At 35.4% G+C, this 17,840-nt stretch overlaps 1 protein-coding gene across 2 annotated transcripts; it reads right to left on the bottom strand.

The window, feature by feature from the left end:
• Positions 1–5,207: 5,207 nt before the first annotated feature.
• LOC116514398 (autoimmune regulator-like) lies at positions 5,208–17,779 on the bottom strand. Of its 2 annotated transcripts, XM_032225977.1 has the most exons (7): positions 16,365–17,779; positions 13,829–13,922; positions 13,256–13,411; positions 11,362–11,483; positions 10,729–10,825; positions 8,572–8,640; positions 5,208–7,472 (listed from the first exon to the last, which is right to left on the bottom strand). In XM_032225977.1, the coding sequence occupies exons 3-7, from the start codon at positions 13,307–13,309 to the stop codon at positions 7,392–7,394; spliced, it is 423 nt and encodes a 140-aa protein (XP_032081868.1). In that variant the 5' UTR covers positions 13,310–13,411; positions 13,829–13,922; positions 16,365–17,779; the 3' UTR covers positions 5,208–7,391. The 2 variants fall into 2 exon arrangements, with proteins under 2 accessions (XP_032081868.1, XP_032081867.1); XM_032225976.1 differs by lacking the exon at positions 16,365–17,779 and having other exon boundaries at positions 13,829–15,586.
• Between the last annotated feature and the right edge of the window lie 61 nt (positions 17,780–17,840).

Below are 17,840 nucleotides of genomic sequence, written 5' to 3' on the forward strand. Positions count from 1 at the left end.
ACATGAGTAAGAAAGCACAACCTTTATGTCAAAAGATGTGATTTTATTTACCTTTGGATCATCTTTTTATTCCTTGTGTTCATTTAATTGTTGATTCCAAACTATTTGGTAGCATCTCATATAGCATATATAAGGGTAGTTTCAGCCAATTAAAAATGGAGAATTGAGAAGGAAATTGTTCAATTTTTAGCTAGTCAGTGGTTAATGAATCATCATACTGTATAATGGTAACAGGAAGCTAAAGTTAGCTAGTCAGCCCTTGTGTTGTTTTGTCAACAAGCCAAGTATTAATAACTTTGCCAAATTATTGGAGAACATGTTTCTGTTTCTTGGGCATGGATTGTGTGTGCCTATGTATGTATGTAAATAATCAGACTTTAATTCTCCTAACCGTCCTCCAACTTTTTAATTGTCATGTAAAAAAAGTTAAGAGAAATGATAATAAAAATGATAATACTTTTATAGATCAATTGGCAAAGAAATGGAAAAGTCAGTAGTCAAAGTCTTATAGAAAAATATGAGTATTCTGCAAATATGAATGTCACTAAGTCAAAACTTGCACTGTTGCACTGGCAACAGCCTGAAGGTTGATGTCATGTTGCACTTTGCCTATGGCACTCCTTTTCATAAGTACTATGGTAATTGCTGTATCAAAAGGTGTGTATTTCTTGTAGTGTGTGACTAGAATAATGGAATCACTGATTCTTCTTTAGACTGGGGTAAATGATCATCTGCATTCTATAGGGAATTCTTCAGACCAAAATATAATTACAGAATGGACTTGAGATCTTATCTTTTTCTACAGACCTACTGTAAACAATAAATAATATATATTCCAATCATCATATTGTATAATATTCAAATTATCCAAAACATTGTGAGCTCAGTCAGATATATTACTTCTTTTCTTCTAGGGTACAACAGAGCAAGGGTCATTGACTACAAATTACTGTTGTTTGTAATTCATACATTTATGTTTTTATTACCTGTGTATTTAGTGCCCCAATATATTTGCATATTTGGGATGATGTATCACTCCCCAACTGCTAATAATTAATGTACTATATAGTCATATCATGTTTTGAGTTGAAGACTACACTCATTCTAATCCAAAATATTATACTCAGTATGGTCCAGATATTTAATAATAAATTGCATTCCAGCATTATCCATATACGAATGACATAGTTAGGAACAGATTGGCACTATTTGACATTGAGCAAATTATCAATATTTCATTCTTAAATCATTAGTTTTTATTCTAAGTTTTAAAGAAGCAGTGGGAACAGATCAGCATATCTTCTCTCAGACAATTCTAAAATTATTATTCTCGGTTTGAATCCTACTAAAAGTATGTTGCCCAGAATTGGAAACAATGCACATTGAAAGGCCTAACATAGAATAATATAGAACAATGTTTCTTCAACATTTTTAACAAAAAATGAGAACAGTGATATTGTTTTACATTTTTGCAAATATTGTCAATTTCTGGCAAATAATTTTGATTTCTAAGAAAAAATGGTGTAGGTTATTACTTAAATTATTTAGAAGCTATATTAAATGCCTCCCTAAAAACCTTTTGACTTCATTTACTATCAACTATTATTCCCAGATCACTTTCACATGTACACATATTTCAATCTCTCTCTCTAAAGTTCCATCAAGCAACTCTGAAGTTGCATCTTTCCTTGGTCTAGCTTGTCTAATCATCAAAACCATAAATCAGAAATTATTTTTTCATTTTTACCCATAAAAGGTTTTTAATCTCCAATAAATGTAGACATTGTCTTTCTTTTAATCCAAGAAGTCAAAATCAGTTTATTTATCTCAGCAAGATTTATCAATTTCACCAAACATCCCTCTATAGTGAGTACAATAGTGCAAAATCATTTCATTTTTGTTCATATAATCTTGCTGTAATACAAGTAGTCATATATTGAAATAACCTTATATGTATCCTTTCTAACTGTGTATCCATCAACCCTAAAAGGAAAAGTTCTTGCTTCAATTGAATATCAATATTTAAAATCATCTCTATCAATGTATATATTTGAATACACAACTTTTTAGCGTTTTTACATATTCTTGAACATAAACATCCATTCATGTTCACATTTCCAACATACATTTGAAGTGTTTTATACATTCTAGATAATTTCTCTCATGTCCATTACCAACAGTATATCATTTTATAAACATTCTCTTTAAGATAAGATAATGTAAATTTTAAGCATTTTAGCCACATTGATCCATCTGTATATTATAATCAAAATTCTTAGCCCACTTTATCATATATTGTTTAATCTATTCTTCCTGTTTCCAAATGTAACAAAACTTAATACATTTCAGCAATTACATGTTTAAGTGTAAATGAGGAAACCATTGACAGCTATGGCCTTTTCCTACTAGTTGCTCTCTTTATTTAATTCCCCTTGATGATTTTCCAATAGTTCCCAGTATGTCAGTCATTTGACCTTGGCTACTTTTCTCCTCTGTGAAATGCTTCTTGAGCTGAGATCCACAGAAGTGTTTTCAGACACAATCTGGATTTATATTTATTCCATATTCTCAATGACATATATAATAAAATGATTTTTAAAAGCTACATTAATTTTAACATTATTTTACACTATAAATATCTATGCCATCCAGATGTCAAGTTACCTTCTAACTCTAAACAACTCTTGTTCTCAGCAACAACTATTCTTTCCGCCAGACAACGTTGCAAAATACAATTTCAGATCCCTGTCCTCTTTCCTTTGCATTCTGTAACACTTTATATTTAAATTGTGGTTTTCCCCCCTTGCTGTACAAATTTAGGTATATCATTTTGCCATTATTTGAATAGTATATCAGTTGTGTAAACAGAAGTTGTGAAAATTTATGTGATTTTAGCAACCCTTAGGAGGTGCAATCAATTTTGTGCCAGCAGGTCATAATCCAGGTAATTTAAATCATAATTCTAGAGTCCAAATCTCTCACACCAGTATTGGCTATGGGTATAACCAATCATTCATTTCCAATATCATTTGTTTTCTTTTTCCAATTGATTTCCATTGACTAAACAGAACATTATCAGAACCTAAGGGTTCTTGAGTTCTTTCCTCCAAAAGCTATGGTATTTAGGTAATTATCCCCATATGAATTTATACAAATATGTAATTTTCAGAAGACTTGAGAAGACTCAAGAGTTCATTCTATTACATCTTTGATCCTTGTTCCATATAGAAGCACATTTCATAAGGTGATAGGCCTGGTCAGCGTACATTTATTCTGATTTGTTTTAAAGGTGAACAACCGATTACTACAACTTTTCTCTTTGTCTTCTCAAAGCCAACAGCTGCATTTTCTTTGCCCTTTAGAGAATCACGATCCTGTGTCCTGTTCTAGAGTGTCTCCTTTCTTCCCCTGAAGGCTCAGCAGCTGTTTCTCCTGCCTAAATCTTTCCTGATTTCCACTGGAACAGAGTATTTTTCAAAAATCTTGACAAAAATCTTTTAAATATTACTGAAAATTACAGGGAATTCTCATTTGTCTGCTTAGGAAAAATTAAAATCTAAAATACTGGTTAGAAAATAGTTTCTTACAGATGTATTACAATATAATGCTTGCCATGAATAATGTATAAATTGTCAAAAAATGATTTTTTTTTTGCAAATTTGCAAATAATTATGTATATGGAGATGTTACTTTATTAGTGCCATATGTGTCTACATGGTATTTCTGGAAATACTCTAAAGTATCTATTGGTTATTTGAGACTGCAACTTCATTATTTAGTGTTTTGCTGATAGCTACATCCAGGAAACAGCTAAAATGAAAGAAAAGATACCTGACAACTCCAGATCCTGTCGTTTCTCACTTTTTAATGTGTAAGATTGAACTCTTACAAGTCAGACTAAAAAACAAAATCCAACATAACAATTTAACCTATATTAAAATAAGAGGCAGAGTCTACAAATGATCAATTATTTGACGTGAAAATTGATTACGGTAGGTTGCTCAGGTTTTCTGAACTAAAAATTGAGACATACCAAAGTAATATGTAAACAGAGCTGTCTGTGGTGAATAGCACTATAATTTAAAAAATGAAATACAAGATGTTACAAGCAGGCTTTGTTCTGATGTTTTTCTTAGAAATATATAAGTTCATCTGTAATTTCGCTTGACAGCAGAAGCAAATGAACATAAATTACAGGAAACATTAAGATTTTAGATTTACATGGTGCTTGAATTTGAAATGTGAAAGACTGGTGTTGCCCTCTGCTGGATTATTGTATGCTCTGTTTTTAAAAATGCAAGTTTACAAGATAAAGATTATCTAAAAACATATGGTTGCTCATGTAACACGTATGAGCAATTTCTTATTTCTACATCTTTTATGGACATGCCTGGCAATGTTTGATTTAAGGAGGTGCTACCGGTGCAATATATTCTCCATACAAATATCTACTATTATAAACATTTTGTAATTTATGAAGGAAATTTAAATTGGAGAGGCTTTTAAGTGGTGGTACTTCAGCAGCAGAATATTCTCTTCAAATAGACTGATCTGAGATAATATATTATGGCATTTTGAATACTAGTTATTATTTTATTTTCCTAAGCATTGCAGCCCTATTTGTTATACCATATAGTTCTGGTATATCATTTTTCCCTTAAATTATCCAGAAACCTTTTGCTATTGAAAAGTATGTAAACACTGTATAACTTATTCTGATGTATTACCCAGCTGGTAGGTAATGGCCTACTGGAGCAAGAAGGTATGGAAAAGTTATGTATTATTTAAGTATCTAGTAGTCTACTAATCAATAAGAAATGTATTCAGAGGCAATTCAGGTTTAAAGTATATCTGATTCAGCATAATTTCAGATTGTTCTAAAGGTGCTTTAACTCTAACGCTAATATCTAACTCCTTCAGGATTACAGACTAAAATAATCTTTTGTGCAATCTGAAATGATGTCTATAGAAATTCTCAATCATCCATGTCATGCTTTTACAAAAGGCAACTGGACTTTCTTCCCCCCCCCCCCCCCCCGAAAACATTTTGCTTCTCATCAGAACAGAAGAAGCTTCTTGGATGAAAGGGGAAATATTTTCAAGAAAAAAGCAAGAAAGTCCAGTTGCCTTTTGTAAAAGCATGACATGGATGATTGAGAATTTCTATAGACATCATTTCAGATTGCACAAAAGATTATTTTAGTCTGTAATCCTGAAGGAGTTGGATATTGGAGTTAAAGTTAGTTAGAGCTCTGAAGAAGTTTCCATCTTGTTAGAATATGCATCACTCGGAATTTTGACACTCCCTCATGAATTTACAAGAACTGATAATTATACTTTTTTATTCCATTACAATCTTCAGCCAAGTGGTATTCCTGCAAAGTGACCCTAGAACTATCCTACTTCTTGCTGTATCAGAGAAAGTAGAAATAAATATTGTATAGATTATCTGTAGAGTATGTTATTAGCAGAAAATCTTAAAATACCCTCACAGGTATCTACTTTTACAATTAAATGAATACAATAGTTTGCAAAGAAACAGGAAAGCACTATATGTAAATATATGTGTTATATACATCTATGTTTTATTTATGTTTAATGGGGAATATTTTACATTCACTGACTAGTTAACTGGCTTTTTTTTTACTATCAAAGAGCTTCTATTATTTATTAATGGCAGTAAACGTAGTTTAAACTGGGAATGTTCTATTAATCTTCCAACCTTATAATTTAATTATTGCGGACTAACTTCCTGAATCAGCCTTGTATCCAATCTGTCAATATAATTTTTAGAAAACAAAATGCCAGTGTACATAAATAAATTTTTTTACATTTTGATGACAGAGAACTTGTCTGGATTTCAGCATTTTTTACAAACATAGAAAATTGTATGCAAATTACAAAGGTAAGGAATGAAACTGATAATTTTACATTCAACTTTTCAGAAGTGGAAAAAAATATTCAGAGAACCTCAAAACCTTTTATGTATTTCCATTTGACTACAGAGTTGAGATTTACTATCAGTTGTCAGTTCACTATTGCTATTTGCACCAACTCAAACTAAAGAATACAACTGCTGCTGAAAATATACCTCATGGCACAAGCACCTCAAATTTTGTATTAATTATACAGTAGGGGTTTTTTCCCCAGGAGAGTAAAATTATTTTTTTTATATTTCATATTTCAAAACTTCCCATTTCCCTCTCTATTATCAAAACTAATGTACTGACATTTCAAAATTTTGTAACTATAACAAGATGAAGTATATAAATAATAATGAAATAAAAGTTCCCGGACTCATTCTATGTTTTATTAATTGATTGTGTATGAGGTTATTATTTTAAAGCACAGAGATACGCAGATGAAAGCAAAAGAGTAATTTGTTTAATTCCTTATATTAGACATAGGAGCAGTATTAGAAAAACTGGCAATTTTAGGGTACATTACAGCCCATCTGTTCCAAAGTCCTGAATGCACGTCTAAGTACTAGATGAAATTACTGAAACCTCAGCCACCACCCTGGAATTCCATTAGATGCCTGGGGCAGACCAGTAAGATAGGCATATTTATTTCATGAGTGATATGGCACTAGATCTTACTTATCAAGTTATGGCATGATAAAATGATAACAAAACATTCAAAAATTTAGAGGTCACTAAATAAACTTGCACAGAATGCAAGTTTTTTGACCATGGCATAACATAATATTAATGTCCCAAAGTTATAGATCACATTGGCTGTCCCAAGATAAAAACCCCATCTAAAGTGAGTAATGTGATGAGCTCTTATACCAGGAACAGGTCAATGCCTCTCACAGTCATTAGGAATTCATGAGCTGTCTCCAACTTTTCTCCCACAGAAGGCAAATTAAGTGCCTACCACCACCTGCAGATTTTCTGAATGTTTTACTATGATACTACTATCATGCCAACAGTTGCAAGAGATTAATAGAAAATTTAATTTGTTGACCTGTTAAGTTACAGAATTAACAATAAGCAGGTAGTTCTAGTTTAGTTACCACAATTAGGACTCAATTGTTAAATCACTAAATAAAATTGCAGCTGTGCTTATGATGTTATTTCAGCTTCTTTTTCTTCTTCTTTTGTTTTACAGACCCATGAAGGTTGTAAATGCAAAGATCAGTCTGAAGGTACTTTTTCATCATCATTGTAATTGTAAACAGTTACTAAATAAACACTATCAGTACATTCTGACAATTAAAAATCACCACGTTTAAGAAAACAATCATATTGGTATAAATATGACATTAAAATATATAAAACATAAAAAACATATTTTGAACATAGTGTTGAACTGTAATGAGATGATTTCTAATGTTACTGAACAATAGCAGTGGAAATAGATATTGGAAAATAGTCCCACCTAGACTATTATGAGAAAAATCCTTGGGTGCCTGATAATGAACGAGGCATGCTCTGGAATGCCCAATGCAAAATCCCATCAAACGTGTTCTGGAAGATCATAGAGAAAATAAAATAATCAGAATCTGAATTTAGAAAGATAATTCATAGGAATAAGGTAAAGGTAAAGGTTCTCCTCGCACATATGTGCTAGTCGTTCCTGACTCTAGGGGGCACTGCACATCTCCATTTCAAAGGTGAAGAGGCAGGGCCGTCCGAAAACATCTTGGTGGTCATGTGGCCAGCATGACTAAATGCCAAAGGCACACGGAACACTGTTATCTCCCACCAAAGGTGGTTCCTATTTTTTCTACTTGCATTTTTTACGTGCATTTGAACTGCTAAGTTGACAGAAGCTGGGACAAGTAACAAGAGCTCACGCCGTTATGCGGCACTAGGGATTTGAACTGCCAAACTGCCAACCTTTCTGATCAACAAGCTCAACATCTTAGCCACTGAGCCACCACATCCCTTCTTCATAGGAATAGATTACCTGCGACCAATTAGATCACATAGATTAGGCCTCCTCCGAGTTCCATCTGCCAGTCAGTGCCGACTGGCAACTACACGGAGGAGAACCTTTTCAGTAGTAGCTCCGACCCTTTGGAACGATCTCCCCGTGGAGATTCGTACCCTCACCACCGTCCAGACCTTCCGCACAGCCCTTAAGACCTGGCTAGCCCGTCAGGCCTGGGGACAAAGATAACTGTCCCCACCCGAATGATGAATGAATGTTGCTTACTATTTTACTTCTATGTATTGTTTGTGTCTATTGTCTGTATACCCCCCCCCTCATTTTTTATGTAAGCCGCCCTGAGTCCCCTCAGGGAAAAGGGCGGCCTATAAGTATTAATAAATACTAAATACTAAATTACATAATAAAGGCAAATGTAAAACTATTTTTATACTTTTTAAAAAACAAATACACTATTCCTGTGTAGGTTAAACCACATCCAATTCTGATCTGCCATTTCTTCCAGAAATTTGCAAATCATTTTATGGCTGAATTTGTTAAACTAGCATGCTAAATGCTGAATATTACCAAGGAGGATTTGATTTTTACTGAAGCTTGCTGATGCATTATAAATTCCACATTAGATATTTTACAGAGCCAAACAAATAAACCTACATCATTATTTACTTGATTTACCTCCCCTAAGAGGGAATCCAAATCATCTTTGTTCAATGCAGGTTCAGTTCCAGCAGAATCTTCTAGCACCTATAATTCAAAATATTTCCTTATACATGTCTATTCAGAAGTAAGTTCCACATGTCCAATAGGATTTGTTCTCATACTAAATACAGGTAGTCCTCGACTTACAACAATTTGTTTAGTGGCCATTCAAAGTTATGATACACTGAAAAAAACTTATGAGCATTTACAATATTTACATATTTACAACCCTTGCAGGGTCCCTATGGTCATCTGATTGCCATTTGCGACCTTCCTCAATGGATCCAACGAGTAAAGTCAATGGGGAGGACTGTAGGTTGCAAATCATGATCATGTGATGCTTGCTTAACAACTGTGGTGCTTTGCTAATTACTTTGGCAAAAATGGTTGTAAAATCAGGGGTAAACACATGTCTCACTTAATAACCATACTACTTAACTACTGTCCCAGTTGGGTCATAAATTGAGGACAACTTGTATGGACTGGACTATAGCCTTAGTACTTAAGCTTTTATATAAATTAGGTTCATGTATTTAACAATAGCCAGTATTCTAAGGCAGTAGTCCCCAATCTTTCGGGCTCCACGGACTAGCAGTGGTGGTGGCTGCAGCAGCAATGGCAGTGGGGTGTGTGTGAGGGGATGATTTCATGTGCGCACCCGCTACAAGCACAAATGGAGCTTCACACGCTTGCCTACTGCTTGCACAGGCCAGTTCTCAATGGGCCGCAGATTGGTATCATCTGTGGACTGGGAGTTAGGGACCCCTGTTTTAAGGGATTATCTAACACAGCTGGAGAGTATCAAGTTACAGAAAGCTGGTATAAATTTTGTGCAAAATAGCTATGGTAAAAAGAAAATGCCAGCCTTATCTGTGAGAGTTTAAAAAGTCAGATGTGAATAAATTAATCTCTCTTCATACTACTTCCATGGGTCCTACATTTGTTTGCTGATACCTGCTCCCTGCCTCTCTCCAGAAAGGGGTCAGTGCAATAATCAGAAGAAGAAAAGTCTTCACTGTGTTCAGTCTAGTTAGAGGAACATGGATATAAGATTTTTAGTACATTGAGGTTATTAAGCTTTGGAAACGAAAATGATCCTATAAACTTGAGGCAGAAGCCATTTGCAACACTTTTCAAAAGAATAAGCTGCAGGAATGGATTAACAGATAACAAAAATAAAAGTTGTATGCTTTGTGTCTTAGTTAAATATATGGAGACTACCATACCTGTCTTTTTCCTCAAATTTCTCTTCAAAATTCACTTCTGGAATGAATCCCTTGATTTGACACATTCATTTATATTTATACACTTAACCTGTTGGGTCATCCTTTCAGATATATTTATGAGTGCAGAGGGACTGGCAGAGATTCTGTGAGTGCAGAAGACTAACCTGAGCAACTTGATACATTCTCTTGCAAGGTTCCCTATTGACTTTCTCCCCTGCAAGCTTTTATGGAAGGATGTGATTCCCCATTGACTTTCTCTCTGAAAGCTTCCCAGGCTTCCCCATTGGCTTGTGGGCAGGTTTCAGGGAAGCTCTAAATTGGGATCACATAACCCTAGCAGCATGGTGGCAGCAGTCAAGAATAGTAGTGTTGAAACAGCAAGAACTTTCTAAAATTTCATTCCAACAGAAGCAATGGGTGCCAGCATTCAGTAATTTAGCCATTTACAATACTTTAGTTGAAAAGGTTTTGCCCTGTGATGCATTGTTTCACAGTTAAAGCTTAGATACAATTTTTAGTAGTATATAGATACAATCAACTTTACAAATGGAACTTGCATATTTCTTCCTACCTTATCTCTATGTTCCGATATTTGTTGTTGATCTAAATAAACTTCAAGAAGCAGTAATATTTTTGTCTAAGAAACCAGAATGTGTTCAGCATACTGATCAAGACTAATAAAGAAAGTCTACTAGATTTGGCAATTGGAGTTCAGGGAAGTTATGCCTATTCAGAATTTTTTAGATTATAATTCCCATTAATCTCAGATAATGAAGGGATAAACCAGTGATGGGAATTGCATATCAGAACATGAAAAGTCATGAAGGTCATCTGTGTATATATACCAGAGTGTCTTTAATCCTCTGGGAACAATAAGGTTGTGGGAGGGAAAAAAGGAAAACCTGACCTTTACTGCTCGTAGTGTTTGAGCATTGGAATGTGAGTCTCCTTCCAAGTTGATAACTGTAGAGTTGTCAAAACAGGACTTACATATCAGGATTCCACTACAATACAATATAAAAACAATCTTAATCATTCCCGCAAAGTATAAGAGTTGATTTCAGATTCCATGGTTGTTAAACTGGATACATCTATGTTAGATTATAAGTAGATTCTCAAATGATTTAATTACATAAACCTTTTATCTAATCAAACAGCAGCATAAACATTTGGACTGAAACCTTCCACATTATCAACTTGTTCCTGATATGCAGGGAGATTTAGAGTGATGGTGATATGGTGGATCATTCAGTTATGTGAATTTGCACCTGTACAGAACCCTCTGTAAAAAGTGGAGATCAAAGTTTTGCCTTAACTAAAACTTTAAAACTGTCTTGGAAAAAATTAGGAACAAATATGCCTCTAGGGAACATATTAGCCACATTAATTTAGTGCACCTGACAGCAATATTTGCCAGGTCTCCATTCTCCTCCTGCTGACTTTTGATGGTAACAGCTGGGGGCTGTTTTTCACAAGAGTTTTGCACTGCTAGACAAATATAAGAGATAAATGAAGATTTATTCTTGGGCACAATTAATACCTGATTTCATCTGTGCTGGCAGGAAAATGGCAACGCCAGTGGAAAGCCCTGAAACATTTATTGCAGTAAATCACATCTCCTCCTTTCCGGCATATACCGCATTTGTCACCAATGGTTAGTTTCTGAAAAAATACAATTCAAAGTAATTTTCTAGCAAAAAATGTTCCTTTTTACATTCTTGAAAATAATTTTGTACTTTACATCCATCTCTTCTATCCAGTGTTTAACAGTTTTATCATAATTGCTTAGACCTCTACTTACATTGCCATTCTTAGCCTTACAGCACACAATAAAATGACAAAACTTAAAAAAATAAATATTTAAACTTTGAAAACCTCAGCAATAATAGGATGAAACTGCCTGGTCCACTGCCACTGCTAGGAGCTTGATTCTGACTAGCTCGAGGTTGACTCAGCCTTCCATCCTTCCAAGGTCAGTAAAATGAGGACCCAGATTGTTGGGGGCATGTAAAGCACTGTGAAGTGATTCTAAGTCTAAGTGCCATTGCTATTTGGGATCGAGGATAATGGGGGGGAAAAGAGAGTATAATTTCATGGCAACAATTGAATATTAAACACTCATAACTGCTTGACTGTTTATTACATTTATAATCTATCTCTTATAACAAGCTCCAGGAAGCATGCATGTGCTTCCTGAAGCTCTTCCTATTTTCCCCAACAACTTTTTCAGGTAAATTACGTTGAGAGACAGTGGCTGGTCCAAAGACATCTAGTGAGCTTTCGTGGCTATGCGTGGAATGGAACCTAGGGCTCCTCATTCCTAGCCCAACAGCTTAACCAGTAGTCTAGATTTATTTGATTGAACCTAATTTATATAGGGAAGAGAACAATTTTAGAATTTAAAAACAAGCAAAAACAGAACCCTGGGATCAGGCTACCACAAGTTTTCCAAAATGCTAGAATTACTAGATATTATAAGGTAAACATCAAATTATAGTTTCCTTAATAGGTCTACTGTAGCAATAGCAATAGCACTTAGACTTATATACTGTTTCATAGTGATTTTACAGCTTTCTCTAAGTGGTTTACACAGTCAGCATATTGCCGCCAACAAGCTGGGTCCTCATCTTATCCATCTTGGAAGAATGGAAGGCTGAGTCAACCTTGAGCTGGTGAGATTTGATCTGTCGAACTGCAGCTAGCAGTCAGCTGAAGTACCCTGCAGTACTGCATTCTAATCACTGCGCCACCTCGGCTTGACTGTACCTATTTACCTCTTCCCATGGATAAAGAAAGAGCAGGGATGTTATCCAAGAATACATAGAATTGTAAGAGTGGCATCCTACAGTCCTTTCAAAAACAACAGAGGGAAGAACCATCACACTAACTTTTTAGTGCTTTCAATTCATTCTCTAGCAATTGCCTGGACTAGTTCCTGTATTTTTGTTGGCAAGATTTTCAGAAGCATTTTGCCATTGCCTGCTTCGTAGGGCCGAGAGAGAAACTTGGCTGGCTTTGTGCCTAAGTTGGCACTAGAACTTAGTCTCTCAGTTTCTATCCTGGAGTCTTAATCATTACACCAAACTGGCTCTTGTTTACTCAAATTTGCTTAATAATGAGAAACATTTATTTAAATTAGTTTTAATTAAATTTAAACTGCAACAATTTCAGAGTTCATTTTGGATTTGCCCCATTCTTACTCCTAGCCCACCTGTCTCTTGGAGTGTGATCTTTAGTCTGCCAAAGATAAGACATACCCTGCTTTAAACTTTTATCTTGCCATACAGCTCTTCTGATCAAAGCAGCCAAATTAAAAACCTGACAACAAATGGTTTCACCCATCTGACACATACATGCATGCATGCATGCATGCATGTTTTGAAATGGCCTCACCCACTGAAATGTGAAAAATAATGGAAAGACAATCTACTGACCAGTTGTTTCTCTGTTCCAGCATTCTGTACTGTGGACGGAGCTGCCACGGACATAGAGAGCAAAGATGGCAGCGGTTGCCTGAAGGGGGCACACAGAGGTTCTTTGATAAGAATTCTCCTCCCATCTTCAGTTGTTCTCTGGACATAAACAGCACCCTGAGGAGATAGGTAAATTAAATAACACCCCAGTCCTTATTTAGCTGCAGCAGGAAAGCATTTGTACGGAGGAGGAAATGCAAACTGTACATATTATGTATTTCAGATTTGTCATATGCTGATTTCAAAATGTTTTTAAAGTGACAAAGTTCTTTAATTACATTGTACACAAATATCTATGCATAGCTTTGAACAACGTTCATTCTCTGTTTTCATTTTCCAGAATGGAAACTGGAACTGTGAAACAGGAGCAAATGGACAGTCAACCATTGAAAAAAAACACAGCAGATTTTATTACTACTTAAGATATGGCAGCCTTCCCCAAACTAATATGCTTCTGATATCTGGCATTATAACTCCTATCAACTCCAGCCAGAATGACCATCTGACATGGAAAGTCAAAAACCACAGTTATACCTGACTTTGAGTAAATGACTCTCTATTCTTCTCTTCAGTGCCTCTGTCCTCTTTGGCTTTCCCAGATAAGCAGGAATCACACCTCCATGTCCCACTGATGAGTGTTCCAAGGCAGAAAGACAGGTGGATAATCAAATACACAAGGGAAAAAGAAGGAAAAATAAATTAACAAGCTTCTTAAATCTTATATATAATCTGTTTCTTTCATGCAAAGTAGTTACTGGCTGAAAATATTTTGCTTTCTCCCTTAATCCACATTTTTTGAAGTAGTTCTCAGTTGAATCACATTCAGCACTGCTATAAGGACAGCATTCTCCATTATATTTAACCTAGGGTCTCACAATGCACATGGAATTATATCTATCAATATATGTTGCTGCTGCTCTCCGTACACAATGCCTGCTATTCATACTGGGCATCAGATTCTGCCCAGTTAGACCTTCCTCCTACACACACTGATTTTAGTGCTGCTCTCTTATCCTTAAAATGACACAAAACAATGCATAACATTGCTGTCATGTCTTACTCTTTTACAGGGGTAGGGAGAAGTGGGATGATTGTAAATATAAGGCAAATGACAGAAAAAGCTCTATTTAGTTCCTTTCATTATTTTCTGGAGTGAAATAAGTGGGGGTAGGGCAAAAGAGTCATATGTTGACATGAGCAACTATAGACACAAAATAAGTATATAAAGGCAGAAATATATTTTAGAATATTTTGTTTCAGCATAATTGCACAAAAATGTTTCTTCTTTTTGCCACATAAAATATTAGAGCAGTATTTTCCTTTTCTCTCCCCATGGTGGATGCCCAAAGAAAAGTTTATGTCAGAAACAGGGAGAAGCAGGAAGAAAGGGGATAATAAATGTGAAAGAAATCAAGATGCTAATGGAAATGGCAAATCCAGGGAGAAAATGGCTGCAGCAGAGGCTGGGAGATTGTGGCTAGACTTCCCAACATTTCCTAAACACACTTCTGATATCATATACAACAGGGCAGCTGATCTTTTGAAAAAAACACCTTTGAGATATCTCATTTTCTTTTTCTTGCTATTTTCTTCTCTTTGTTGATTTTCTTGATTGAGATTTCTTCCTATGTCTGGTACATAGGCAATATTTAAACATACATTAAATATGTCACACAAACAGTCCATAAGCATACCTCATCCATATTTTAACATTCATCAAGTTAAAACACACTATGTATGCCTGCAAATCTTCACAATAAAGATCAGAGTAGTTAAAGCAATACCTTTCCCAATGGCAATGTATAGCTGGAAAACTGAAAAAGAACCACTGCCATAAATAAATATCTTCAAATAATGGATTTGAAATGTGGTCTGCAAAAACAACGCACAGTAAATTGTTCCTGGGAAAAATAAAGAATGGCTATTGCATTGAAGTTTTCTAAACAGATACTCAGAAACTTGGGCTTGTGATGCCAATAGATAATGGACACTAGAATGCCGGGCAAGGTTAAGCAAAGTGAAAGAAAGGAAGACAATGGATAAGGTGGTTAGTTGCAAGTCTATCAGTGAAATATTCCTGTAAGAAATGCCAATTTTTCTCAAAGTGCCAGTGAAGACAGATTGAGATGGAGAATATTTTTACAGATCTCAAAAGTTGTGACTTGAAGATACACTATATTGCCAAAAGTATTCGCTCACTTGCCTTTACCTGCATATGAACTAACTGTAAGTGACATCCCATTCCTAATTCATAGGGTTCAATATGACGTCGGTCCACCCTTTGCAGCTATAACAGCTTCAACTCTTCTGGGAAGGCTGTTTGTTTATGGGAATTTTTGATCATTCTTCCAGAAGCGCATTTGTGAAGTCACACACTGATGTTGGCTGAGTTTACGTGGCCTACCACTTCGTGGCTGAGTTGCTGTCGTTCCCAAACACTTCCACGTTCTTATAATACAGCTGACAGTTGACTGTGGAATATTTAGGAGCGAGGAAATTTCACAACTGGATTTGTTGCACAGGTGGCATCCTATCACAGTTCCACGCTGGAATTCACTGAGCTCCTGAGAGCGACCCATTCTTTCACAAATGTTTGTAAAAACAGTCTGCATGCCTAGATACTTGATTTTATACACCTGTGGCCATGGAAGTGATTGGAACGCCTGATTCTGATTATTTGGATGGGTGAACGAATACGTTTGGCAATATAGTGTACCTTAGACATAAACAATATATATAGCTATATCTAATAATGTACATCTATCTATCTTTTTCACAATTATTCATTTTTTACTTTGAGAAGGTATTGATAACTGTAATTTTTTAAAATTATAAACCAGATGCTTGTCATCTTTTATTTGTTAAATAATAAAAACAAAAACCCTTCTATAGCTTGCACCCTAAAGTTAATTACAAAACTCAGTGAGAACATGCTACGTAAGATTACAAAACTCAGTTAAGGAACTAATTGTAAAGGCTACAAAGAATCATAATCACACAAGATAGCAAATGGCTGTAAATCTGTACCCAAGGCTATATTCAATTTTAAATGGATAAAAGTTGTTTTTACCTTGGAATTTCTGTCAGCGGTGGTATAAGGCAACCAAGATGAAAAGCCTTAGGGCATCCATCACAACAGATCAGCTCTCCACCATCCCTGCAGATGGCACATTCATCATCGTTCTTCTAGCCAGCAAAATTGTGGAGTGATTAAAACAAAAGAACATTATAATTTAAACCAATTTCTTTGCATACGGCCGAAGTTGCTTTTGTCAATCTTATTAAATCACCAGACCTTTGTTAAAATTATAATTTCTCAGTTTATTTTGACCAGTAACCTATTTTAAAGATCTTCAAGATCCATGAAGGCTTATTTAATAATAGGCTTACAGTCTTCCAGAAGATCAGTATACAAATGTTTATAAAAACCTGTATAATGCCTGATGTTTTGTAAAGCCTGAGTCAGATTTTGCAGAAATCGGGTGTCCGGTTTCTTTTGTAATCCAAGCCAAAGCATCCAGGGAGGGCAGTGAATATTGACCAAATGGCAAGGGCATCCTCAGCACGCCAACAGAAGTTCACTAGATGCAAGCTCTTGACAGCAGCAGCATCAAAATCATGAATAAGATGTCCTAATCTCATTCATACTTGTGAGAGAAGATGGAGAATACTGTTTTAAAATTGGAACAACTAAAGACAAATTTAGGCTCCCTCCAACTTGGACTGGGAGTGAGACAAAAACTGCACTGTGAAGACACACCCTGTAAAAACAGGGAGGTGTCTCCAAGCATAGTTAACAGGTCATACAGAGCCCTGAATCTCTGAAAGCCTTGCTGATTATCTCTACTCAGAGAGAAGCGTAAATCTAAAAATAATTCAGGTGAGAAAGAGGGTAATTATGCACTTTGAAATACTTGGGGAATTCCATCTTGATAGAAATGGCACATCATCTAAGAAGGAGGGGGGAAAAAACATCATAGCCAAACCCACATCTTTGAATCTGACACCAGTTTAAGGAGATAAAGAAAACTGGGACTTCCCACTCGGATGGATTCAGCAAGTTATATGTTGGGCACATACTAGGGAAAAAGCTAGGAAAAAGCTAGACTATTAACTATTAGTAACACACAGGACAACTCCCATCATGTCCCCACTTGTTCCTATCACAGGAAAGTTTATAGAAAATTTTCATTTATGTTAGAATATTGTCATATGCACATAGTTCATGACTTACGACCATAACGGAGCCCAGACTTTCAATTGTAAGTCATCAAGGTCATAATACAAGGCATTCACATGATCAGACTCAATTTTATGACTTTTTTTGCAGCATTTTAAAGCAAATGCCTTGATTGTTAAGTGAATCATCATATTTCTAGAGGCATTTTTTGCCGGAAATCAGTCAAAAAGACCAGAAATCTGCAAAAAAATTTTTTTTCATAAATCACAGTCATGTGTGTATCTCAGGGGTGGGTTGCTGCCGGTTTTACTACCTGCGTGCAATGCGAGCGTGTGCTGTTCAATGTAAATTGTTCTTCGCACATGC

Source organism: Thamnophis elegans, chromosome 10 (assembly GCF_009769535.1).
Source record: "Thamnophis elegans isolate rThaEle1 chromosome 10, rThaEle1.pri, whole genome shotgun sequence".
In the NCBI taxonomy this organism is placed as follows: Eukaryota; Metazoa; Chordata; class Lepidosauria; order Squamata; family Colubridae; genus Thamnophis; species Thamnophis elegans.